Source organism: Aethalodelphis obliquidens, unplaced genomic scaffold, assembly GCF_003676395.1.
Source record: "Aethalodelphis obliquidens isolate GAN/ISIS:26980383/991018 unplaced genomic scaffold, ASM367639v1 scaffold2, whole genome shotgun sequence".
In the NCBI taxonomy this organism is placed as follows: Eukaryota; Metazoa; Chordata; class Mammalia; order Artiodactyla; family Delphinidae; genus Aethalodelphis; species Aethalodelphis obliquidens.
Window position 1 is genome coordinate 37,566,790 of NW_020837946.1, and position 27,278 is coordinate 37,594,067.

General features: G+C 37.5%; 1 protein-coding gene, 1 long non-coding RNA gene and 1 other non-coding gene across 6 annotated transcripts in view; 2 read left to right on the top strand and 1 right to left on the bottom strand.

The window, feature by feature from the left end:
* SF3B1 (splicing factor 3b subunit 1) overlaps window positions 1-18,546 on the top strand; it is a 37,920-nt gene extending 19,374 nt beyond the window's left edge. For 2 of the 3 annotated variants that reach the window (XM_027125121.1, XM_027125130.1), the window contains 19 exons: window positions 1,258-1,495; window positions 2,625-2,837; window positions 3,093-3,214; window positions 4,893-5,090; window positions 5,176-5,277; window positions 6,794-6,973; window positions 7,658-7,744; window positions 8,104-8,374; window positions 8,665-8,810; window positions 8,919-9,065; window positions 9,207-9,332; window positions 9,791-10,012; window positions 10,301-10,483; window positions 10,571-10,682; window positions 12,161-12,281; window positions 12,602-12,733; window positions 13,928-14,200; window positions 15,624-15,840; window positions 16,124-18,546. In XM_027125121.1, coding sequence (XP_026980922.1) covers window positions 1,258-1,495; window positions 2,625-2,837; window positions 3,093-3,214; window positions 4,893-5,090; window positions 5,176-5,277; window positions 6,794-6,973; window positions 7,658-7,744; window positions 8,104-8,374; window positions 8,665-8,810; window positions 8,919-9,065; window positions 9,207-9,332; window positions 9,791-10,012; window positions 10,301-10,483; window positions 10,571-10,682; window positions 12,161-12,281; window positions 12,602-12,733; window positions 13,928-14,200; window positions 15,624-15,840; window positions 16,124-16,282 — 3,249 coding nt within the window. In that variant the 3' untranslated portion in view covers window positions 16,283-18,546. Of the gene's footprint in view, window positions 1-1,257; window positions 1,496-2,624; window positions 2,838-3,092; window positions 3,215-4,892; window positions 5,091-5,175; window positions 5,278-6,793; window positions 6,974-7,657; window positions 7,745-8,103; window positions 8,375-8,664; window positions 8,811-8,918; window positions 9,066-9,206; window positions 9,333-9,790; window positions 10,013-10,300; window positions 10,484-10,570; window positions 10,683-11,694; window positions 11,765-12,160; window positions 12,282-12,601; window positions 12,734-13,927; window positions 14,201-15,623; window positions 15,841-16,123 lie in introns of those variants that run through there. The other variant, XM_027125140.1, reaches the window with a different exon arrangement.
* Window positions 14,474-14,545, bottom strand: TRNAE-UUC (transfer RNA glutamic acid (anticodon UUC)). The gene has a single exon. It is a non-coding gene; the product is annotated as a tRNA-Glu (tRNA).
* A 5,210-nt stretch (window positions 18,547-23,756) lies between the features above and the next one.
* The window catches only part of LOC113630006 (uncharacterized), a 36,217-nt gene continuing 32,695 nt past the window's right edge, over window positions 23,757-27,278 (top strand). The window contains exons 1-2 of one of the 2 annotated variants that reach the window (XR_003436794.1): window positions 23,757-23,983; window positions 26,868-27,018. This is a non-coding gene — a long non-coding RNA (uncharacterized LOC113630006). The remainder of the gene's footprint in view (window positions 23,984-26,867; window positions 27,019-27,278) is intronic. The other variant, XR_003436795.1, reaches the window with a different exon arrangement.

The following is a 27,278-nucleotide window of genomic DNA, read 5'->3' on the forward strand; positions in this document are numbered from 1 at the left end:
CATGTTTTCTTTCACACTTCTCATTTAACACAACTCCATCTTAATTATGATTGTGGGAATTACAGCGGATACTAGGAAACATCTTTTCCTACCTGATTGAGCAGGAAGAGCAGTTGCTGAAAATGAGACTTTTGAACAATTTATGTTCTTTACTCATCTAATTGAGAATTTCTCAACCCTGAGTAATATATAGAATCTTTTTTTTTTTTTTTTCTTTTGCGGTACGCGGGCCTCTCACTGTTGTGGCCTCTCCCGTTGCGGAGCACAGGCTCCGGACGCGCAGGCTCAGCGGCCATGGCTCATGGGCCCAGCCGCTCTGCGGCACGTGGGATCTTCCCGGACCGGGGCATGAACCCGTGTCCCCTGCGTCGGCAGGCAGACTCTCAACCACTGCGCCACCAAGGAAGCCCTATATAGAATCTTTTGAAAGGAAGAAATACTGAGTCTTATTTGCAAACATAAAGCTAAATAGAACTCTTGGGTTGGATAGAACATCCAACTTTAAAAGAAATATGTAAAAGTATACTACAAAACTTACAGAATTATTTAAATACAGATTTTGTTTTGCTTCACTAATTCACCTGCTGTTTTTGATATGATATTGTCTGCACTCTGCAGGTTCTTTTGCTTTCGTACTGTCTGATGTCCTACATTGCTCACTACTTGTCTCTATTCAACTACCATGGAACCTTCAATCATTTAAGTCAACTTCTAATCTTTTTTCACTAATCTTGCCAGCATCAGAGCAATAGTATTATAGATGTGATTCTAAATATAACCTCTTCTCAGGGATTTGAAATAATGTCGCAGTATCTAGTTATAATTACCCAGGTGATCCAAAACATGCTTAAATTAATTAAACACACACAAAATTGAACAAAAACAAAAATATTCTTAGTGGGAACTCATGAGTCTCTGTCTCTAAGACCCAGTTTTGAGATGTGCTGATATAATTAAAGGTGAAATTCTTGAGATCTTGACAGAGAAACCTTAATGTTTTCCCAAAGTTACGGAGCCATTAGTGGCATAACCAAAATACGTTGTTTTTTAAATTAGGGCTTTTTTCATTGCTCCAAATTAAATCTTTAAGTTATTTTTTGTCATAAACATATTTGCTAGAAAGTAGGTATCTTTTAAGTAGAAGGATAATCTATTCTCTTAATCATGAACTAAAACATTTAATTTTTTTTGTTTGCTTAGCAGGTTTTCTAATTTTTATGTGGGTGTATGAAATAAATTTTTTTTTGCTCTGTTAAGACCCCTGGACATACCCCTTCCTTAAGATGGGATGAGACACCAGGTCGTGCAAAAGGAAGTGAGACTCCTGGAGCCACCCCAGGCTCAAAAATATGGGATCCTACACCTAGTCACACACCTGCGGGCGCTGCTACCCCTGGACGGGGCGATACACCAGGCCACGCGACACCAGGCCATGGAGGTGCAACTTCCAGTGCTCGTAAAAACAGATGGGATGAGACCCCCAAAACAGAAAGAGGTACTTCTAGTGGAGTTTGGGTGTGTGCTTGGGTAAAATGTTGATTTGATGAGTGGTATGTTTATGGCCAAAATCTGTTCTCTCTGGTCCTAGGAAGACAGATAAATAAACAGATGCTTTTGAGACAGGTAAAGAACTGAGCAGATGATATACCTAATTCTTTTCCCTTCTTGAAGAGGTTTAAGATTTATTTTAGGAAGAACATTAGAAGAAAGTAAAGTTTGTATGCCATAACCTCTTTTTTATTGTAGTATAATATATATAACATAAAATTTATCATTTTAACCATTATAAGTGTACAATTCAGTGGCATTAAGTATATTCACAGTGTTGTGCAACCATTACCTTTATTCATTTCTAGAACTTTGTCATCATCCCAACAAAAACTGTACCCATTAAGCAATAACTCTCCATTCTTACTTCTCCCAGCCTTTGGTTACCTTTCATTTACTTTCTGTCTGTGTAAATTTGCCTAAATACCTTGTTTTTTGTGTAAACTCTCTAAAGCTGTATTTCATTAACTGTTTATGAGATTAGCGTTGGGAAGTTAAGATTTAACATTACATCTGCTATATTAAAATTTTATAAAGAATTTTTAATGATTGGGCAGAGTGCTTAACATGAAATGTAGGGAATTCCCTGGTGGTCCAGTGGTTAGGACTCGGTGCTTTCACTGAAGGGGCCCGGGTTCCATCCCTGGTCGGGGAACTAAAACTAAGATCCCACAGGCCGCATGGCGCAGCCCAAAAATACCCGGAAAAAAATACAATGGATGAGAGAGGCAGTATAGAATTGTACATGCAGAGTAATCTCACTCCATGGAGAAATGAAAAGTGGCCCAAGATACATAAACTGGCTGTCTATGGGTTGTATGTTGTGGGTAGTTGAAAAAATCCTTTGCTCTGTTTTCCTGTTCCTCGATGGTTATCATTTATTGTTTTTGTAATCCGTGGAAAAGATACAGTCAAGGAGAATAAATATGAAATGAAACATTAAAACTTAAATGTGTCTCCATTTTAGGAATATCCTGTTTCTGAAATTGATCAGTTTAAGTATATTAGTTGTCTGAAAATAGTCATTTTTTGACAGTGGTTAAAATTTTAGGCTTATTCACTCCTTTTCTTTAAAGATACTCCTGGACATGGAAGTGGATGGGCTGAGACTCCTCGAACAGATCGAGGTGGAGATTCCATTGGTGAAACACCAACTCCTGGAGCCAGTAAAAGAAAGTCACGTTGGGATGAAACACCAGCTAGTCAGATGGGTGGAAGCACTCCTGTTCTGACCCCTGGAAAGACACCAATTGGCACGCCAGCGATGAACATGGCTACCCCTACTCCAGGTAGAAACTTTATCATTGGAAATAATTTTTTCCCCTTGTTAGTATTTTGAATTTTTTCTTTGTGGTTTTTCTGTGTGCCATTAATGCCTATTTTTAGCAAGAATAACAGGATGTAAAAAGAAGTCTTGGTTTGAGTTTATAATATAAACAATTAAATGTTAGAATGGATTTTAACTATCTTATATCCCAAGGATCTGTGTAATGATAAAAGTCTTGCACTACATAGATTGTTACAGAAATTTGCTTTTTTGGTAGGTCACATAATGAGTATGACTCCTGAACAGCTTCAGGCTTGGCGGTGGGAGAGAGAAATTGATGAGAGAAATCGCCCATTGTCTGATGAAGAATTAGATGCTATGTTCCCAGAAGGATATAAGGTAAAAACAGTGAATATGAGTGTGGTGGTTTTTAGGATAGGGATTTTTTTTTGGCCACGCTGCGTGGCTCACAGGATCTGAGTTCACCAACCAGGGATCGAACCTGGGCCCCGGCAGTGAAAGTTCCGAGTCCTAACCACTAGACTGCCAGGGAATTCCCTGGATTTTATTTTAAATATTCTTTGAAAATACTAACTGGTCAAGTTTGCATTGGCCTTGCTCAAATTTACTACTGCCGTTTCATTCTTTAGCTGTTTCCAGGTATATTTCATTTCCAACATTAGATCATGGTTATTTTACTTGGTGTCTCACAAAATCTTGTGTATTTAGTTCATGGGTTGCCAGTGGACACGAAGAATGTTATGTTCTCTCTTTACCATAGCAACTTGAAGTTCATTTTGAACTACAAAATCGTGTAGGTACCTGTTACTCAAGGACCTTTTGCTGGTCTAAAAGTGGTCATATAGCTGATGTTATAACCAGGGCTGGAACCTAAGTCATTTGATGGCCTTTACAGAGCCTTTTCTGCCAATGCCTATTGCTTTTTTAACAGTTTTTATGTATGTATTTCCCCCTACCCCCTCATTAGGTTTGTATTAGAGTATTTGTTTCAAGTATGCATGAACTTACTGCTTTATAACTTCTTGTACCCTCCATGTAATGCTGTGGGTATAGTCACTCTCCAGCCTACTATTGACTGGCTAAGTGTCTGTTACAATTGCATTCATTGATTGGTTTATCAATAGGAGGGGGAAAATCCTCCTTTGTGAATCTTTTTTTTCTAATACAAGTTTTTTTCTTTTTTTTTCCTAAGAGGATAGTCATTACATCTTTTTAAAATTTACTTATTTTTGGCTGCATTGGGTCTTCATTGCTGCGCGTGGGCTTTCTCTAGTTGCGGGGAGCAGGGGCCACTCTTCGTTGCAGCGCGTGGGCCTCTCACTGCGGTGGCTTCTCCTGTTGCGGAGCATGGGCCCCAGGTACATAGGCTTCAGCAGCTGCAGCACGTGGGCTCAGCAGCTGTGGCTCGCGAGCCCTAGAGCACAGGCTCAGCAGCCGTGGCGCAGGGGCCCAGCTGCTCCGCGACATGTGGGATCTTCCCAGACCAGGGCTCGAACCCGTGTCCCCTGCAGTGGCAGGCGGATTCCCAACCACTGCGCCACCAGGGAAGCCCTCCTTTGTGACTCTTGAGTGAATTTTTTGGGTTTAGTCAAATGTTGTGTATTTACAGGGCTTTGGTGAATATTTTGGTTGTAGTTTTTATGCAGTCACTCATTTTTGTAGAACGACTTAAATATTAAGATTTGTTTTTGTAGAGATTTACATGAATTTTTAATTTATTATGAAAATATAATATTTTATATATTATGTGCACTTTGAGCTTATTTCAATTTATATGACATTGGTTCACCAACATGTTTATATAGACTGTTTGAAAGTGATCAGAATTTGTAAGCCCACTTTGTGTATCCTCATTTCCCCATACTTCTAATACACTTAATTTAAATTTGATGAGAAATAGTAATGTGTATTTTAAACTTATAAATAAGATAGAAAAATGGGATTGTTAATTCTTGCCTCTAAGCAAAAAGCATCTTAACTGCAAATATTGTTCATTTTTGTTATTATTTACTATGTAAAGTTAAGAAAATCCTAAACTGTCTTTTAACTGTATTAGGTACTTCCCCCTCCAGCTGGATATGTTCCTATTCGAACTCCAGCTCGAAAGCTGACAGCAACTCCAACACCTTTGGGTGGTATGACAGGTTTCCACATGCAAACTGAAGATAGAACTATGAAAAGTGTTAATGACCAACCATCTGGAAATCTTCCATTTTTAAAACCTGATGATATTCAGTACTTTGATAAACTTTTGGTAAGTGATAATACCAGAAATAAAATATTCCTTTTTATTTAGAAGTTACAGTATCTCCACTAACCTTTAAACTTTTTACTGTTAGGTTGATGTTGATGAATCAACACTTAGTCCGGAAGAGCAAAAAGAGAGAAAAATAATGAAGTTGCTTTTAAAAATTAAGAATGGAACACCTCCAATGAGAAAAGTAAGTACCAGTTTATTAAATCATCATGTTCATTATAATTTTAGAGATTCTCTATTTTATCATCAGAGCCTTTAAAATATGCTGAAGATTCTAATACAATTAGTGGAATTATGTGGGGTATTGTATTAGTATCATATGTGGCTTGAAGATGGTTGATCCTTTAGGAGAATTTAAGGAGTTTTATATTATACTCTGTGACTCTTTCTATTAAATTACCCTTTTTTAAAATTTATTTTTTATTGAAGTATAGTTTACTTACAATGTTGTGTTAATTACTGCTGTACAGCAAAGTGACTCAGTTATACATATATATACATTCTTTTTCATATTCTTTTCCGTTATGGTTTATCACAGGATATTGAATATAGTTCCCTGTGCTATACAGTAGGACCTTGTTGTTTATCCACTCTATATATACCAGTTTATATCTGCTAATCCCAGATTCCCAGTTCAACCCTCTCCCACCCCTCTCCCCATTGGCAACCACCAGTCTATTCTCTATGTCCCTGATTCTGTTTCTGTTTCATATATAGGTTCATTTGTGTCATATTTTAGATTCCACATGCAAGTGATATCATATGGTATTTGTCTTTCTCTTTCTGACTTACTTCACTTAGTATGGTAATCTCTAGTTGCATCCATGTTGCTGCAAATGGCATTACAGTAAGTCCCCTACATACTAATGAGTTCCGTTCTGAGGGTGCATTCATAAGTCCAGTTTGTTCTTAAGTCCAACAAAGTTAGCCTAGGTAACCCAACTAACACAATTGGCTAGTTATGTAGTACTGTACTGTGATAGGTTTATAATACTTTTCACACAAATAATACATAAAAAACAAAAAATAAAGCAGTTTTAATCTTACAGTACAGTACCTTGAAAAGTACAGTAGTACAGTACAATACCTGGCATACAGGGGCATGTTTGCATCTTTGAAAGTTCACAACTTGAAGGTTTGTATGTAGGGGACTTACTGTATTTTATTCTTGTTTATGGATGAGTAGTATTCTGTTGTATATATGCACCACATTTTCTTTATCCATTCATCTGTCGATGGTCATTTAGGTGTTTTCCATATCTTGGCTTTTGTAAATAGTTCTGCCATGAACATGGGGAGGGGTGCATGTATCTTTTTGAATTATATTTTTGTCCAGATACATGCCCAGGAGTGGGATTGCTAGATCATGTGGTAACTCTATTTTTACTTTTCTGAGGAACCTCCATACTGTTTTCCACAGTGGCTGCACCAACTTACATTCCCACCAACAGTGTAGGAGGCTTCTCTTTTCTCCACACGCTCTCCAGCTTTCAGTTACCCTTTTTGAATTAACTGAAAACATTGAGCCTTTAGCCCAAGAGTTCAGACTTCAGAGTAATTTTGATGGGAATGAACTCATGCTATTCTATGTAAGGTGTCTGAAGTTTACACTAAAATATTCAGTTACAGAAAACCGTGGAGTAATTAATTGGCTCATGCTTATAATAAAGAAATATGCCTATTACTCTTTTCTCTTCCAGGCTGCATTGCGTCAGATTACTGATAAAGCTCGTGAATTTGGAGCTGGTCCTTTGTTTAATCAAATTCTTCCTCTGCTGATGTCGCCTACACTTGAGGATCAAGAGCGTCATTTACTTGTAAAAGTTATTGATAGAATATTATACAAACTTGATGACTTAGTTCGACCATATGTGCACAAGGTTTGTTCTCAATTTGTGTTTCTAATGGTTTGATTTTATTTATTTATTTATTTATTTTTTTGGTTTGATATTTTTTAAGTAAAAGGAGTTAGTGGATTTTTTTGACCAGCTTATTATTAGGTGTATTTGTGAAATTTAAAAATTCTAAAAAAGTAACAGCTGATGTTACACATTCACAATAAAAAGGGAAATTTCAACCCCTTTAAAGATATTCAGTTAACCAATGTTAAATTTACATGCCCTCCCAGATCTTTTTCTTTGCACAAGCATACATACACAAATACATGTGTAAATAGATGTAACTTTTTGCCATCTTATATAGTGGGTTCATATTATTCATATTTTAAAATTTGCTTTTATTGATATTAGAATGAGAAAATGTATGTTTCTATACCATGCCATTTACTACTAAGAAGCATCTTTTTGCTGATGGTAATTATGGTTTAGAATTGTAAAATGCAGATGGGCGTGTGTGTGTGTGTACTGTGTGTATTTTATAGTCTGTGTAGTTAACAGTGCTCCCAAATACTCATCTTTATGTGGGGTTTCAACTTGTGTGATTAAAATTCTTAATTTGTCCCTTGATTAACAAAGTCCTGGTAATTATAAATTCCCTTACATGTACTGTTACTTGAGCATTGCATCAGTAATGGCTGTAAAAATGTAGCTCCTTCTCTTTTTCAGATCCTGGTGGTCATTGAACCATTGTTGATTGATGAGGATTACTATGCTAGAGTGGAAGGCCGAGAGATTATTTCTAATTTGGCAAAGGTATTTATGTTTCTGGAGAAGAAAGTTTTATATATGTTGATAGGATTATTTGATTTTATTATTTTTTTTAATTTATTTTTTTTTTTTGCGGTACGCGGGCCTCTCACTGCTGCGGCCTCTCCCGCTGCGGAGCACAGGCTCCGGACGCGCAGGCCCAGCGGCCATGGCCCACGGGCCCAGCCGCTCCGCGGCATGTGGGATCCTCCCGGACTGGGGCACGAACCTGTGTCCCCTGCATCGGCAGGCGGACTCCCAACCACTGCGCCACCAGGGAAGCCCGGATTATTTGATTTTAGAATGGAATGATTGAGGGTTAATGTTATCAACTCATGACTGTTGCTTTTTTCTTAAACTTTCAGGCTGCTGGTCTGGCTACTATGATCTCTACCATGAGACCTGATATAGATAACATGGATGAGTATGTCCGTAACACAACAGCTAGAGCTTTTGCTGTTGTAGCCTCTGCCCTGGGCATTCCTTCATTATTGCCTTTCTTAAAAGCTGTGTGCAAAAGCAAGAAGTCCTGGCAAGCAAGACACACTGGTATAAAAATTGTACAGCAAATAGCTATTCTCATGGGCTGTGCCATCTTGCCACATCTCAGAAGTTTAGTTGAAATCATTGAACATGGTAAGTTGTAGTATAACTGTCTTTTGTAAGACAGTTTCCTGAAATTTAGGCTACTGATTCTTGGAGAGAGAAATGGAAGGTAAACTACACAAACACCATATAGTTTACGATTGGATTTGTAATATTAGCTGCTAATAGGCTGTGGTTCATACTGGCTTTTGCCTAATTTTGTCTAATGGGAACAGATTCTGCAATTTGACTAAATAGCTAGATATATTTCTAGAATCTGCATGATGCTATGGAAGTTAGGTAATGTTGCTTAGTTAAAACCTGTGTTTGGTTTTTTATAGGTCTTGTGGATGAGCAGCAGAAAGTTCGGACCATTAGTGCTTTGGCCATTGCTGCCTTGGCTGAAGCAGCAACTCCTTATGGTATCGAATCTTTTGATTCTGTGTTAAAGCCTCTATGGAAGGGTATCCGCCAACACAGAGGAAAGGTAGATTTACCAGTTTGATTTCATTTTTCTTTTTATTTCTACTCATTGAAGTTCAAGTGACTTAAAGCCTAGTTACTAAGTATATATATATTTTTTATTTTAAAATAGGGCCTGGCCGCTTTCTTAAAGGCTATTGGGTATCTTATTCCTCTCATGGATGCAGAATATGCCAACTACTATACTAGAGAAGTGATGTTAATTCTTATTCGAGAATTCCAATCTCCTGATGAAGAAATGAAGAAAATTGTGCTGAAGGTAATTGTCCCAAATTGTTGCTGTTCCAGATTTGTTAATCTAAATGTGTTTCATGGTTCAAAGAGAATTTTATATCATTTTAAAAAAACTTGTGTATTAAACCAGGACTGTGATTACTATTATTATTTTTTAACATTTTAGGTGGTAAAGCAGTGTTGTGGAACAGATGGTGTAGAAGCAAACTACATTAAAACAGAGATCCTTCCTCCTTTTTTTAAACACTTCTGGCAACACAGAATGGCTTTGGATAGAAGAAATTACCGGCAGGTAAGCTTTTATCATAAAATAGTTTCAGAAATTCTTTCAACTGATCCTTTAGTCAGTTTGAATGCATATTACATAAGTTATTTTTTGCCTTGAGAAACTCACAGGTTGTTTGTGTTTGATTGTGAAAGGAGATGGATTTTAGTCAGCCAGTTAACTTCCATTTTGCTTTTGTATTCTAGGATAGATAGCCAACTATGAATTGACATTTTTGTCTAGTAAATGAACTGCTTAATCTGGCTAGGTGAAGCATGAATACAATCGTAACCTTAAATCTCCTTGACTTAGACTCATATTTAAATGTTTTTGGCCACCTTTTTCTTAAAGTTTTAATAGTAGGAGCCATCTGTCCTCAGCATGCTTACTAGCTAAATAGTATCTTTAGAATATTCCATTTTCATGATGTCTCTTTATTTCCTTGGAAAAGCAGTAAATTAAATGATTTTTCCTCCTCTTTTTAGTTAGTTGATACTACTGTGGAGTTGGCAAACAAAGTAGGTGCAGCAGAAATTATATCCAGGATTGTGGATGATCTGAAAGATGAAGCTGAACAGTACAGAAAAATGGTGATGGAGACAATTGAGAAAATTATGGGCAACTTGGGAGCAGCAGACATTGATCATAAACTTGAAGAACAACTGATTGATGGTATTCTTTATGCTTTTCAAGAACAGACTACAGAGGTAATGATACTAATTATTAGGCAAGTTGCCACTGACTTTCATATTTGTAAAACATATTTTCAAGTAAATATTATCACCAAAGAGTAATTAAATTTGAAATAATTTTTAAATGTTCATGTTCTCATGCAGTTGGCTACAAAGAAATACTCTTCTACCTCAAATTTTTAGGTTAGATTTTTGGAAACGGAATATAATTATATTTCAACTGTTTAGTCACAAACTGAATTCTTGTTCACATTGAATGTAGGTTTTAAATTTAACTTCGCTTTTTTTTTTTTTTTTTTTAAGGACTCAGTAATGTTGAACGGCTTTGGCACAGTGGTCAATGCTCTTGGCAAACGAGTCAAACCGTACTTGCCTCAGATCTGCGGTACAGTTTTGTGGCGTTTAAATAACAAATCAGCAAAAGTTAGGCAACAGGCAGCTGACTTGATCTCTCGAACGGCTGTTGTCATGAAGACTTGTCAAGAGGTAAACTTTTATATCAGATTCTTATTTCTTCACCAAAAGGAGTAATGTAAACAGTAACATTTCATCATCATCATTTTTTTATTACAGGAAAAATTGATGGGGCACTTGGGTGTTGTTTTGTATGAGTATTTGGGCGAAGAGTACCCTGAAGTATTGGGCAGCATTCTTGGAGCACTGAAGGCCATTGTAAATGTAATAGGTATGGAATTTGTTGGTCATGTAAGAATTTTTTGTTTTGTATTTTAAAGTTTCTTTGGTATTTTGAAAGTAAAATAGAGAATCCTATTTAGGAGTTGACTAATGAATGTCTGATACTTTTTTTTTAACCACTGAAAATTACAGTTAAGTTGGGATGTCACAAGAATCTTATCTCCCAAAGTCTATTTATATTTTACTTTAAAAGAGAGAAAGAGGGCAAGTTTAGGACCTGCAAGAGAGGAGGAAGTAGTCACAACTCAAAAAACTTTGAAGTCATGGGATAGAGGGCCCTAAAAAAATTGTGTGTCACCTGAAATATATGGGAGAGGAGGTGGTGGGTGGAGAGAACTCTAAAGTTTTATATATTTATTCAACCTTGAATTAGTAAATGGTTATGGTAGGTTTTCCTGCTTGCTATTAAGTTCAAGGAACAATAACCAGAGAGAAAAGTGAATTGATCAAGTGACCTCATTTTTATTTAAATCCAATTCTTTTAAACTGTCCTTTCAGTTCTTTATTCAAAGTTAAAACAGAGGTGTATTACAAACGCTCTTGGGTGTGGAGAACAAAGCTTTTCCTCTTTAAGGGCATTATGATGGAACAAACAAATGGTCTCCTGTTTTATCCTTCATTATAAGTGAATGTAACTATTGCAAAAGTAACTTCTACGGAGTTTAGAGGGACAGAAATAACCTATCAAGAGGTCGAAATAGCTGGCTGTGATAGCCACTATTTTTCTCATTTTAGTAAGGGGTTTTTATACAGTATAGGAGGTCTTCAAACCATCGCATTTACATATAATCCCCAGTTCAGCCCTTTCCTCTCTCTCTACTTGGAGATACTTGCCAAAAATCAGTTACTTGGCCACTTGTGGGGCTCTGGTTTGCAGGGAATTGTAAACCATATTGTTGGTCAGAGAAACATGGGAAAAGCAATGGAGAGAGAATCAGAGCAAGCAGTTCTAGTTAGAGCAAGAGCCCCTGCCAGCTGCCTCCTTTTTTCTCTCTTCATAGGTGTAAATACCATCCAAGTATGCCCTGCATTGCAGGGAGACTGGAGATCTGTTTGTTTTGCAGTTAAAGGGTAAGGGGGCCCTTTCTGGAAAATTTTGCTTTAATTTACATGTCTACCTCTGGCTTATATTGTTGTGTATGGCCGGAACATAAGCTGTCCCCATATTTAAATGTCAGTGTACAAATACATTTCAGAACCAAATAAAACTTTTTTTTGTTGTTGAGTATCCATCATTCTTTAAATCACTTCACTAATTTCTTTCATTTTTATGCATAATCAGAAGTTGTTAATAAAAAGTTAAAAATTCTGCGTTTGATCTGAAGCTGGGGCTTTTTCTTTCCATAGGCAGCTGTAAGTTTGTATTTATGCCTAGTCACGTATATTACATTGTTAAATAAAAGGTAAAATGAACAAAGGTTGCAGTTCACGTGTTAATTGATAGTGTGTTTGACTTCTGTTAAATAGGTATGCATAAGATGACTCCACCAATTAAAGATCTGCTGCCTAGACTCACCCCCATCTTAAAGAATAGGCATGAGAAAGTACAAGAGAATTGTATTGATCTTGTTGGACGTATTGCTGATAGGTAAGCAGATTACCTAAACATTTTAATAAGCAGTATTGTGTTTCACATTTAGCCACTTTTATTCACTTTGCAAATTTGCTTATTGTTTCTAATGTAAGTATATATGGTCAGGCTAATATTTCAGTAATATTTTCAAATTTGAATGGTAATGAGGGAGTGGCAGTATATTTTTAAAACTAAACCATCCTTTCTGAGCAGTAATAATAATTTTATTTAATGCTTAAAATGAATTGGTAATCATGTTTTGAGAACTGAATTTGCAGATTTACCTTTTAAAACTTATTGTTACAAAAAATTTAACTTTTTTTTTTTTAAACTAGGGGAGCTGAATATGTGTCTGCAAGAGAATGGATGAGGATTTGCTTTGAGCTTTTAGAGCTCTTAAAAGCTCACAAAAAAGCTATTCGTAGAGCCACAGTCAACACATTTGGTTATATTGCAAAGGCCATTGGGTGAGTATTATTTACTTCTGTGTATTTTTTTTTTTTTTTTTTTTTTTTACTTTGTAATAGACCCATTGTAGTGTTAAAAGGTGTTTCCATTTCTGTAGACTCTCTCTTAAGGCAAGGTATGAGTAATGCAGTTAGAATAGACTTTATTTATGTTTTTTAGAATAGACTTCAACCACTGACCTTCAGTTTTTGAAATGTTTTCTTAAATGTTAAATTGAATTAAAATAGATGGAACAGTTTAAAATTTCATTTAGTCACACTTCACTATTTTCAGAAGAGGGAAACAGTACCATTTCAGAATAATTTCAAATTTTGTTGGTCCTTTTAGGATATTGCTTAAAATATTAAGGCCAGTTCTTAGTAAAACAATTAACATAATTCAGTTTTCATGTTAATGCTTTATGTGTTTTAAAAATATTTTTCTAAAATTAATCCACAGACAACTGAATGATAGCTATTTTATTAGATAACCTATGGTTATTTGCTTCTGCTCCACCAGAACCAAACTAGAAGAAACAGTCATTGTAGAAAATGAGATACTTATGTATATGTGGCTTAATAACTAAATATTTTCAAGCAATAAAACGTAACAAAAGTTGGATTATTTAATTAGAGTCTCCCCACATGCCTTTTGGTAGCAATAATATTTTTTCATCTGTGATGTAGTTAAGAAGTTGGCAATGAATAGCTGTTGTTAACTTTTTAGTTCCTATGTCCCTTTAAATTTGTGGTAGAATAAATGCTTAAAGAAGGAGAATAAATGTGGTAAAGGTGTGTGGGAGGGAGGATTTTGGAAAACAGATTTTGTGTGTTGTGGCATTGGAGACCACAGTTTATATACTACTGTAAGGTTGCCTGCTCTAGTGGCCATGTTCTGACCACTCAAAGAATTATTCAGTCTAAACATTTAATGAAATTTCTTTTTGTTTCAGGAAATATACTAAAGACTGTAAATTATATTTGAAAATGAAGCCATTTGAATTTTTTCATTAAAATGAACACTTTAATTTAAATGAAGTTCTTAAGTAGAAACCGTAATGCCAGTGACTTGAAAGTATTGCATTTTAGCATAAAATTACTAAGTTCCCAGTAATTACTTAGCATGAAGTTCCATTCCTTTGATTATTTTTCTTCCCTCCAAAAAAATTTTGACTTGTAAACTAACAGTTTGCTGACACATTTATTTTTTTCCAGCCCTCATGATGTATTGGCTACACTTTTAAACAACCTCAAAGTTCAGGAAAGGCAGAACAGAGTTTGTACCACTGTAGCAATAGCTATTGTCGCTGAAACATGTTCACCCTTCACAGTACTACCTGCCTTAATGAATGAATACAGAGTTCCTGAACTGAATGTTCAAAATGGAGTGTTAAAATCACTTTCCTTCTTGTTTGAATATATTGGTGAGATGGGAAAGGACTACATTTATGCTGTAACACCACTCCTTGAAGATGCTTTAATGGATAGGTAAGTGACTTGAACTAAATGCAAGAAAATAGTTATAATTCTTCTTTTATTTTAGAACTTATGGAAGTAATTATTATATGACCTGTTTGTTGTGATGTAGTGAAAGAAGGGACTATTAGTCTGAATTTTTATGAAACTATAAATAAATTAGGACTATTATCTCTAAATAAGATAGATGCTATAGTGGTTCCCCCAATTTTTTTTCCAAGTGCCCCCTCCCTGTTTTAATAGCCCCCCGCCTTTTGGCCACACACATGGCTCACAGGATCTTAGTTCCCTGACCAGGGATTGAACCTGGGCCCCGGCAGTGAAAGTGCTGAGTCCTAACCCCTGGACCACCAGGGAATTCCTGATCAACTTTTGTTTTAAAAATTAAAGTCAAATATAATTAGAGGAAATGTTGAGCATGAGCTTATCGGTATGGCAAAGAGACCCGATCTTTTTAGCTTTTTGTTACGGCAGATGAAGCAGAGGTTTCTATAAGGCTTTTGAACTACTGAACATAGCCTGCCAGAGCCACACTATTCCCACTGCAGGCCCCCAGTTATTCAGGTGGTGACCACCGATAAAGTACTGCTTGAAGTGATTGATAGAGTCCTGATACCAAGAAACATTACTTTAGTTGGGAAATTTACTAAGGGGGAATACAGCTTCACTTCAGTCTATGCCTAATAGATTATTACAATAAATAAGAGAAATAAGGATGCTAGTAACTAAGTTCAGATGTTTTTTTCTCTTATACCTTTAAGGTACTCTTCCTGCCTTTGAGGGTAAAGAGTGTGAACTTGTTTTTATACCCTTCATAGACCCGTTATCTGATGCTTGTAGTCAGTTGAATAATTGTGGAATAAATAACTCAATGACTTGTCATAAACATAAGTTCATTTAAAACATGGGAGGTGATAGGAGTTCTTATTTCTGGGTTTGAAAAAATTATTGGTCCTTCTCTTCCTTTCCCTAAATTGAGTTCTTGAATGAACCTTTAAAAAAAATTGACAAGGGAAGAGATTTAGTCTCAATTTAGTTATCTGTTGTATTGAATTACTTTCAAAGGTTTTAAGTTTACAGAGTTTAAAATGAGATATTACTGTTAATCATTCGTATGTAAGAGTCATGTGTTCTCTCTCATTTTTAGTAGCATATAAAATGTACACTGTGCTCGGCTTTCTTGCTTATATTACTTTCAAAGAAAAATATGGTTTATTTTTGAGCCAGAGTGAGGTTTGAGTCGTTAAAGCAAAGTTCTCAAGTAGAATCATTAGTCACTCTAAAAGCATTCTGTATCAGATACATAAGGTGTGGGGATGACTCTGCATCCATTCCATGCACTGAATTTGTGATTTAGTTTCTAACGGGCAGGCATGTATCTTCTGTGAAACTAAGACTGTATCTTAACAAAGAGCTTTCTCCCCCTCTGTTACAGGGACCTTGTACACAGACAGACGGCTAGTGCAGTGGTGCAACACATGTCACTTGGGGTTTATGGATTTGGTTGTGAAGATTCACTGAATCACTTGTTGAACTATGTATGGCCCAATGTGTTTGAGACATCTCCCCATGTAATTCAGGCAGTTATGGGGGCCCTGGAGGGTCTGAGAGTTGCTATTGGACCATGTAGAATGCTGCAGTATTGTTTACAGGTAGGTCAAAGATTTTTAAAAGAGTACTCATTGAAAAAAGTAATTTTAGTTGAATTAAGTCACTGTTCCTAATTATCAGTAGGGTGTGTTTTTGCCATACGGGAGAACAGTTGTGAGGGGAGGGAGGGAGGATTAGATTTTGTCTTTGCCCTCTGCAGTTTTGTGCAATTGCCATCTTGTTTTCTCTCTCAAAGGGAAATGCTTGCAACCATATCTTTATGGTTTGTTAGTTGTGTTAAGGTTGTGTATTTCTTGAAGTAATGTAGCCTTTTAATTATTCTAGGGTTTGTTTCACCCAGCCCGGAAAGTCAGAGATGTGTATTGGAAAATTTACAACTCCATCTACATTGGTTCACAGGATGCTCTCATAGCACATTATCCAAGAATCTACAATGATGATAAGAACACCTATATTCGTTATGAACTTGACTATATCTTGTAACTTTATTGTTTATTTTGTGTTTAATGCACAGCTGTTTCACACCTTAAACTTGCTTCGATTTGGTGATGTAAACTTTTAAACATTGCAGATCAGCATAGAACTGGTCATAGAGGAAGAGCTAGAAATCCAGTAGCATGATTTTTAAATAACCTGTCTTTGTTTTTGATGTTAAACAGTAAACGCCAGTAGTGACCAAGAACACAGTGATTGCACACACTATTCTGGAGGGCTTTCATTTTTAATTCATCTTTATGAAGATTTAGAATTCATTCCTGTGTTTAAAGGGAATGTTTAATTGAGAAATAAACATTTGTGTACAAAATGCTAACTTGTGTGTGTTTTTTGAACATGACTTGTAAAATACGGAACTTTGATAAAGTACTGGTTTGTGTAGAATAAGTGGCTTTATATCATTTTCTGTCACCTGGTTTATAGAAAGTAGCAGAATACAAGTGATATAAAGTGATGGCATCTTTGTCAAAATTCCATTGTTCTGTTGATAATGACATTGAGAAGAGTAGCTTTGGGGGTGTTCACCTCAAACTAGTACAACCCTTCCATCACCATAGAAACTATAGCATCTTTGCTGAACTGTCTTGAATAATATTATTTTGCACTTACATAGCGCCTTTCATCTCTTGATTTCTCAAAATGCTTTATGAACATGCTTAAGGGAAGTGATTCAAGTCATATCCAACTCTTGATGATTCTGTGTAGAACGTGGGGCAAGTGTCTTTACTTTAAAACTGCCTTGTACCTATTGGGAGTGAGGCTACTACCTAAGTAATGCTAGTTAGAATAAGACAATCTTTGGGCTCTTTTCCCATGTCATAAGCCACTATTCAACAATATATTTAGTAAATACCTGTTAAACACCTACTGTATACCAGCCAGTGTGCTTAGTTGTAGGGATGCAAAGGTGCTTTTGACATGCCCCTTGCCCTTAAGAAATGCAGTATAATGGAAAAGGGGAGACATCTAGTTACAGATTAGTTATGTACTGATATTATACAACGGTAGCAGCTGAAATGTCTAGGTTTGCTTAGTTTTGCATTTAGTAATCAGATAATGAATTGATCTGTAGGTGTCAAGCATAAACTGAAATGCCATTTAAATCTAGAGGAACCAAGCATTAAGGCAGTAATTTTTTATATATAATAAAGTATATCTTCAGTTTTCCCTAATTTTCTGGCCAAAAATTTCTTAGTCCTTCACTTCCCATAGCTGTTTTATTTTGTCTCCTTATGTAATAGTATTGAATACTTCTGTGCAGTCTAATGGGAAATGAGCTTCTGCAGCAGCCTAAGCATAGGATGACTCTGCCACAGTAAGTAAAACCAGTATACTGAGACTAGGAGGTTTATTGATTGAACTGTTAATACTTAGGGCTCCCTGTTGTGGAGGCTTACTTGAGAAACAGCTTATAATTGGCTGACTTGTACAGAATTGATATTGAGCATTAGCTGACCCTCCAGGCAGAATTTATAACTCGTTTCTTGTGTGACATAACTTTGTGACAACATGGTAATGTGTACTAAATTTCCAAAATTATCTTTTTAGAAGTTTTTGTAATAATAGCCCCCATACAACTTTAAATCTTGCTTTTCTCTGTATTCGATGTCAGATGACCTTCAGTAATTACTAATCATGAAAATTGAATACAATGGATTTCAAAGGGAAAATTTGGTTTTAAACCAGTCTTGGGGAAATTTAGTTACATTTTCGCTTCAGGTACTTGTATAACTTGAATTTGCTTGGGCCCTTGCTCTTTATGTAAAACATCTGTGCTTTGTAGTGGCAGTGTTGAGCAAAGGAGGCTTTACCTGTAAGTGACTTTTTACTGATACAAATTTGAGGACAGAGGTGAGGCAAATACTGAGGCCTACGATCTTGAAAGTTGGGACCAAATCGAGGCTCACAAATGTTTGGATTATTTTACATACTTATTTGAATCAGGAAAGCATTTTGTGAGGTACTCATGTGAAAGACGCTATGTGAAGTTTTAACTATCTTTCAAAGACTTTTTCTTTCGCACTTTCCTTTGGTGTTTCTTAAAGCCAGACTTAAGCAGGAAGAAATTAATGTTCTTAAGGGGACAGTAGGTGGGTCTTTCTGTGGGCTTTTGCTGGTTTTTCTGTGGGCCCTCTAATGGAAATGATCTCTTTGGCTGTTCAATTTTTTTCTTATTGTATTTTTTAAATTTGTTGTATGGTGCCCTGTGAGCATCAAGTACCACCAGATGAATAAAACTTCTTATATCTAAAGTCTTAGAGCAGTTTTTAATCTTAGTTGACTTTGTATTGTTCCTGTACTACACTCTGTTGTGGTTGTGCCATTTTAATAATATTGAGCTCTTTGGGTTGTTTTCCAAATATGGGAACTTAGTATGGAAAAACCGAAGAACTTTTTCTTTAAAAGAAACTGAAAAAGACAATTGCAGTCATGTAGGCTCAGTTGTTGGGTTCTTTGGTGTTCAGTGCTTCTTAAATCCCACAAGGTTACATAAAGCAGGAACTACGGCTGTCACAGGGTTTTTCAACCTTGGCATTATTGACATTTTGGGCCAGACACATCTTCATCGTGGGTCACTGTCCTGGGCATTGTAGGATGTTGAGTAGCATCCCTGACTACCCAGTAGATGCTAATAGCACTCCCACCCCAGTAGTGATGACCCAAAATGCCTCCAGATATTGTCTCGTACTCTGGAGGACAAAATCTCCCTAGCTTGAAAACCATTTTGAAACTTGTTTAAGCAGGACTCAAATATGTCTGGTAAACAACAAAGCATGATGTAAAAAGTGTTTCATTTTCGGCAGCAGTTACCTAGGAAGGAACTAGATTTAGTATTTCACAAATACTTAAACACCTACCTTGGGCAAATCTCCGCATCAGACCTGGGACCAAGAAGCTGAAAACATGTAAAATGTGGACTGCTTTCTGGTCCTCAGAGCATCTTGTGGCCGAGTTGGAGCCAGGTGCACAGCACTGGGGCAGGAGCGTCAGCTTCTTGGTGCTCTACTTTGAATACAGTTGTTCAGCGCCCTGGTTATCACCTGTGAGAGGTGGGGTGGGTGGTATGGCTGGAGGAGGAGGGCAGGCAGGAAACGGAGACCCTTGGTTCTTCTTGTTAAGAAAATGTGGATAGGAAGCTGTGGAATGTAAGGTGACTCATGGTGAATTTAGATTTGCGATGCGGTCATGAAGATTTAGTAAATGCGAGAGAGTAGGTCAATGACGTTTCTAGTGTTCGTGCTAGAAAAGCTAAGTTTTAAAAATTTATTCTTAACAGTTTTATCATTTTATAATACAAAAAGATTATAAAAGGACATGCTTGCATGTCAGGTTAGACAATAGACTTGTTAAATTTTTTTGGAAGTAAATTTTTTTGTTTTTTGTGGAAGGAAATTTTTAACGGGCAACAGGCTCTGGAGGGAATTTGTGTTATCGTGGAGTATCTTTGTGCTAGGAAAAAACAATAGGAGAAATTGTTAATTGTTCCTGTATCTAACTCCCCGCCAAGCTTAAAAATGTACAAATATTGAGAAAAGTTGAAAGAATAGTACAATGAACACCTGTATATCCACGTAAATTGAGTAGTTAAAATTTTGCTGCATTTGCTCTCCTTTTTTTTTTTTTTTTTTTTGCGGTACGCGGGCCTCTCACTGTTGTGGCCTCTCCCGTGCCGGAGTACAGGCTCTGGACGCGCAGGCTCAGCGGCCATGGCTCACAGGCCCAGCCACTCTGTGGCATGTGGGATCTTCCCAGACCGGGGCACGAACCCGTGTCCCCTGCATCGGCAGGCGGACTCTCAACCACTGCGCCACCAGGGAAGCCCTGCTCTCCTTTTTTAAATAATGTAATTTCATGAAACAATTTTCTGTCAGTATTACTGCAGAGAAATTTGGGACCAGATAAAAAGGAGGCTGGTTAGCAAAAGAAAACAGGTAACTGAATGAGTTTCTGATGAGTTGGAAGTCAGGGCACAGATGGAGGAATTTTCTTGGACAGGAAGAGAAACATCTTTCCCTGAGTCCATAAGGAAGACAGCGATGTGGTGGGATGTAGGCATGAAAAGTTTGTCCATGGCGTATCAGAGAGCATCGAAATATAGAAGTAGTTTTACTGCTATTTTAGAAACAAGTAGACATAGTAAGGAAAATCAGACTTACAAAAAATTCAAAGCCCCCCAAATTTTAAAACCTGGTAAAGTTTAACAACTGGTGTCTGTAGTATATAATGTGTACACTGTGTAATATGCAACTGGGTGCTCTGTTTAGTTTTTGATCACCGAGGCATAATCTACACACTTGGGAAGAAAATCAGTTAGCTCCAATATGGTCACCAAGGGAAGACTTCAGATGCCAGATGTCTAGGTCATTGCTACTGAAAGTGTAGTCTGGAGATCAGAAGTATCAGTATCCCTTGGAGTTTTTTAGAAATACAGACTCTACCCCAGACCTCCTGAAAGGATCTGCATTTTAGTAAGATCCTGAGGTGACTTACATGTACATTAAAGTTTGAGAAGCCATCGTCTAGGGTACCACTCCATTCCTGATGTGGTAATGATATGGAAATAAGGACCAAAGTTCCTATTATAGGTATGAAAGCAAGTTGGCCTATAGACACAGATAGCCAAGAGGTGATCAGAACAACCCCACGACGGTACCTTGCTGAAACGTGGGTGAAATCAAAAGGGAGGGAATGAAAGAAGGAGAAATGTTTCTTTTTTATGGTAGAGAATTGCTTTTTCTAATAAGGCTGTGCTATGGACTGAATGTGTCCCCCCAAATTCATGTGTTAAAACCCTGATCCCTAATGTGATGGAGGTAAATAGGTCATGAGGGTGGAGCCCTCATTAATGGGATTAGTGTTCTTATAAGAAGGGATATGATGACACAAATGAACTTATCTACGAAACAGAGACAGACTTACAGACACAGACAACAGACTTGTTACCAAGCAGGAGGAGGCGGGGAGGGATGGATTGGGAGTTTGGGTTTAGCAGATGCAAACTATTATATACAAAATGGGTAAACAACAAGGTCCTACTGTGTAGCACAGGGAACTATATTCAATATCCTGTGATAAACCGTAATGGAAAAGAATATGTGTGTATGGGTATATATATATCTGAATCACTTTGCTGTACGGTAGAAATTAACATTGTAAATAAACTACTTCAATAAAATAAATTAAAAAAATTAAAAAAAAGGGATATGAGAGCTGACCCTCTGTCTTGTCAGGATGCAATGAGAAAATGGTTATCTGTAAACTAGGAAGCAGGCATGCCCTCACCAGACACTGAAACTTGCTCACACCTTGATCTTGAACTTCCTAGTCTCTAGAACTGTGAGGAACAAATGTTGGTTGTTAAGCCACCCAGTCTATGATATTCTGCTAGAACGACATAAACTGACTAAGACAAGCCGGTTAGGTCAATGTAATAGGTGTATATCCATATTGCTTCTCCTACTTACTGGTTGACATTGTAGGAGAATCTTGACCTGAAGAGATGGAGGCTCACTCTAGAGGCCCATATGAGCTGGACTGGCACAAGAGCCAGACAGCCTGTTGAGAATCCTCTTGCTACCTTTACCATATTCTATGGGAAAAGTAGAACAGGGAATCAACATAGTACAGATTTACAGTTGGCTCTGGAGTTTATACTGGGACTTGGATTTATAACCTGCATATGATACTTAGTGGCTCTATGACTTTGGGCAAGTTATTTGACCTCTCTATGCTTCAGTTTCCCAAATTCAGTTTCCTAATTTGTAGGAAGGGGATGATAATAGTACCTGTTCAATAAGTGGTGGACCTTGTGAAAATTAACTGAGATAATGCCTTTAAGGTAAAATGCCTAAGCATAGTGCTTAATAAATGTAACGGCTGTTGATATAATTTATTATTTTTATTATCACGAGGGAGGAGACCTCTTTTGTCATTGCTAAAATTGGAGGGGATGGAGATTGGTAGGTATCTTGAGGAGAAGACTTTGGAGAACACTTGAGGGAGAATGGAGACCTTTAGGATTTAACTGATAGCCCCACGGAATTGCAGAATGTTCTCTAGCATTGCTCAACAGCCCAGGTGGATGGCGAAGGTATTTGGTTGGATTGATCTCAGGTGCAGCAGAAAAAGTGAGAAGATTAGGGTATTGGCCTGAGTGCCGTTGAAGACCTGAAAGCATAGGTTTACTGTTCAAATCTTCAAATCATTGTAGAAGGAACTGGTGTCACTCAGTGGTTAGAATCACACTCCACTTCTCAAATTTTAATTGTTTGGAGACGGTGACATGCTTCTGCCTCAGATACTTAACTGATGAGATATGCAATGCAATACATTTTCATTTTCCGATGGCCATTTTTATATATTCATTGCATTAAATAACCTTGAACAAATGACCTATTTGGTTTTTAAGTTTATGAAAGCATGGATTTAAGGGGATTTGAGAAATGTTTTCTCAGCGGTGTAAAAGAAGTATCTGTAACTTAAGTAACGAGTTCACTCATTCATTCATTCATTTGACAAACATTTACTAAGTGCCAACTATTACAAGGCCAGCTGCTTTAAACATAGTTGAAAAGGTCCTTCCCTTAAAGATGGTGAAGAAAATATTGACATAATGGTAATAGAGAAGATAATGCCAAAACAAAGCTGCCCATCAAGTTCTCAGTGGGTTCAGAGGACAGAGCTTCCTTCATGTGGGAGAGAGAGGAGTGCTTGACCTTAAATTTGAGGAGAAGTTAGAATGGCACATATGGTGTTGGAAGGAAGGATGAAAAGGTTTAACAAGTAGTGGAAGTTTGGGTTGTGTTGAAGAAAGTGTGGGCCAGTGGACGGCTCTAGTGATACGAAATAGTGGAAGATCAGATGTAGCCCCAAGAGGTTTGGGCCAGTATCTGATAATGTCTGCAGCACCAAGTATAGTTCCTTCCTTACCAGGTACCCAATACATATTTATTGAACAGATGAATGAAATGAGGTGAATTTTATCTCAGTTTAGGGAGAACTTCCAAGGCCGTTCTTTAAACTTTATAGACAGTGGGTAACCACTGACTATTCAACATTCATTTAGTCAACAAATATTTACTGAAGGTTTTCAAGTAGGGAAATGGCATAAATTTGAACTCTGCTGCAGGAAGATCAATATTCCTGGTTCACTTCCTGGATCTACAGCATAGATGTATATAAAGAGTTTGTCCAAGAAACATTCTCAGGGCAGAGTTAGTTCAAAGAAGACACTTAGACTGATTAAATCAAAGACCCCACCCAACACCTTTCTCCCACCTCCTTTACTGTGACACTGTGGCCCTGCAGGTCGCTGTCTCATCGCTAGCCAACCACTGCAGAAGAAATTGGCCAGTTGTGGAAGGAATTGATACAAGCTGGTTTCATGTTTTTCAGTTGCTTACTTGCTTGCTACTTTCTCTAGATGTCCAATCTTTAGGGGTCTGGAGGGTGTTAGAAAAATGTTTTTTTATACCACAAAATAGAATATTCTGTATCTTTCAGGCAGAAACGATTAATAGTGAACCTTCCGAAAGACTGTGGCTAATTTGACTTGCATGTTGAGCGGCTTCCTGGACATTTTCCACAGGAGAGTTGGGATTGATGAGCTGTCACTGTTATTCCTGGAGCGGGGCACTGAGGTGCTCTAGCCAGCCACCCCACAAGATCATGTACACATGTCATAAGAGGGTAAGGAAACAGAAGCAGTTAATGCTCTGCAGATTTTAATATTTCTCTGTCTCCACCTTGAAATTATACATGGATCCTACGTTTTAGTATTTTTCTTAGAGGGAAAAAATAGCCTCTTCTTGCTCTAATAAGAAAAATAAATTTGTAATTAGCTGTTAATGGTATCAATCATCTCTGCCCAAGAAATATTATTAAAGGGGATCAAGCTACTTAATCCCTTTATTGCAGTTACTGAGTCTAGTCCATGGATGTTTGCCATGGCCTACCAGAGTTATCTGTCTTAAAAAGAGTCCCAAACAATTTGGACTTCTGCAAAACAAAAAAGTGGCCTGAAAAGGGATGGATAGTAATTACTACTTAATATTACTTTGGATTAAAAAAAACATGAAGGAAAATCCTTTTTGAATGCAATGCTGTTTTCTTATGTGCTGAAATTTTTGTCGTGCTAGTTTTAACAAGAATTAATTAACTGGGGCCTAGAAGAGAGAAGGAAATCATTCCTGATCTTGGCAAGGTCCTAAAACAGTGAGATACGGGCAAATAAAGAATGCTGTCATGATTAGAACCTTGGTGTTCAAAGGAAAAATTATGAAACCTGCATTTATTGAATAAACAATTATACAAGCCTTACATTTGATTAATATTTCATAATTTCCAAAGTGCTTTAGCATCAGTTTCTTCATTTGTTTCTCACAACAGCCTTATGAAGTAGGTATTTATTATGCCAGTTGTTCAGAGGAGAAAATTAAAGGTCAGAGAGGTTTAGTGGTAGTGCTATCATTTGAACCATGGCTGGTCTGACCCCAAGCCGGTGCTCTCTCCACTGGTGCATGTATTCAGTGTTTGTTTTCTTTTTAATTTAAAAATTTTAAATACAATTATTGGCTGTATTCCCCATGTTGTGCAGTACATCCTTGAGCCTATCTAACACCCAATAGTTTGTACCTCCCACTCCCCCACCCCTATATTGCTTCTCTCCCCCCACCACTGGTAACCACTAGTTGGTTCTCTATATCTGTGAGTCTGCTTCTTTTTTGTTATATTTACTAGTTTGTTGTTTTTTTTAGATTCCATATATAAGTGATATCAAACAGTATTTGTCTTTCTCTGTTTGACTTACTTCACTTAGCATAATGCCCTCTAAGTCCATCCATGTTGCTGCTAATGGCAAAATTTTGTTATTTTTTATAGCTGAATAGTATTCCACTGTGTGTTTATGTGTGCGTGTGCGTGTGTGTGTACATCTCACATCTTTATCCATTCATTTGTTGTTGGACACTTAGGTTGCTTCTATGTCTTGGCTATTGTAAATAATGCTGCTATGAACATTGGAGTGCATTTATCTTTTTGAATTAGTGTTTTTGTTATTTTTCCGATATATACCCAGGAGTGGAATTGTGGGGTCATATGGTATTTCTATTTTTAGAAACGTCCATGCTGTTTTACATTTTACATTCCCATTCAGTGTTATTTTTAATGATTTTAACTATTGAAATTAGTTTTTGACCCTGTTCTTCTAGACTAATGAGAAATACATTTTTTTTTTTTGGAAGGGTATCATTTTTTTCACCAAAATCCTTCAGGACCAATAAAGTCAAATAAGTCATTAGGAGACCAGGAGAATGGAAAACATCATTAAAGAGTATAGAAATAAATATATATTTAATATTTGATAGAGAGTAAACTAAAGGAAAAGGAAAGAATAATGGAAAAATTTTGCCAAAAGACTTCTCAAAGGGAAAACATATGACTCACTGAAAGATGATGCACTAAATGGAAATGAGATAAATAATGGAAAACTAAATGATTAATGCCTTGGTACGTGTGTATTCTGACAAAGACAAAACTGCTTTCACAAGGTGAAGCAATATGCCCAGCACTGAAAGGAAATAGCGGAAATGAACATTAAACTTTAAGTGTCTCCCGTAGGTTGTTTTCAAATCCCATAGATGATCACTGTTTTTTTTTTTTCCCTTGGTTTTGCTTTCGGTTGTCTTGCGAACAGTATCTCGGATCATGTGCAAGTCTTTATTGACAATTGAATGGCTTCCTTTCCCGACTCAAGTCTTGAGACAGTGTCCTTAGCTAGCTAACAGAATATTTCACCTCTTGTGGATGTAAATCAAATGCATGCAGAACACAAGGCAGATGCTGGTTGGATATCCTGCTCAACTGACCTCCTTGGGAATCCCTCTTGCTCTCCTTTGTCTTGAGCTCTGACCCAGCCATACTCTGAGGCAATGAGATAAAGTGGCTTCGCAGCCAGCAGTCATCAGGCAGAGGAGTGACAGCTGGGCTGCTGGGAGTAAGCTCATCACATAATTCAGTTCCTTTCTTGCTGTGGCCTGAACTTGCCACCCTCTTCTAGGCTTCCCTGCCCTGGCAGACACAGTTGCCACTATCTGGAAAAGCCCTTTGCTTTCTTCTTCTCTTGGCTGGCTCCTGCTCTTTCTTTGAGAATGGGTCCTTTTACTTTGTTTGGAACCCACTGGCTAAGGTGCTGCCTCAGTGTGCTTCCTCAGCACCTGGTACCCACACACCTCTCCTCACTCCGTGTTGAAGTTGTCTGTTCACTCGTGTGTCTTCCCCAGTGGTCTGTGAAAGGCGTGAGCCTGTGGACTGGGCCCAGCACCTGTCTGCTACTCAGTGCCCACAGGCTGAGGGACTCCATTAGTGACAACCACCCCAAATTATTTCAGACAGATTATTACTGCTGTGATTATTATTACTGTTGTGAAAGAACTTCTAGACAGCAAAGCAAGCAGGTGCATTTTAAAGCAAATAATTCTTTGGTCTTAATTCACAAGGCATGGGCATATCCTATTTTATCATGTGATTGAGAAAACCTTTGTTCAAAAAATTCTATTTCCTGTAACATCCCTAGTTTCTGACAGGGGGCAGCAGAGACCATGAAAACAAAGGCTGGCCCTTCAACTGGTAGCTTACAAAATTTTGGAGCCAGACGTTTTAACAACTTTCAGCAGGAACTAGCCCATGATAGTGGACAAACCTCACTGTGGAATAAAGACTTCAAGGTAAAGACTGGCTTTTATTAATAATATTCCTTGAAGGCAATATAAATGATTTACAGGTTTTTTTTTTTCTTTTGCTGTACGCGGGCCTCTCACCGCTGCGGCAACCGGATGCGCAGGCCCAGTGGCCATGGCCCACGGGCCCAGCCGCTCCGCGGCATGTGGGATCCTCCCAGACCGGGGCACGAACCCGCGTCCCCTGCATCGGCAGGCGGACTCCCAACCACTGCGCCACCAGGGAAGCCGTACAGGGTTTTTTTCTT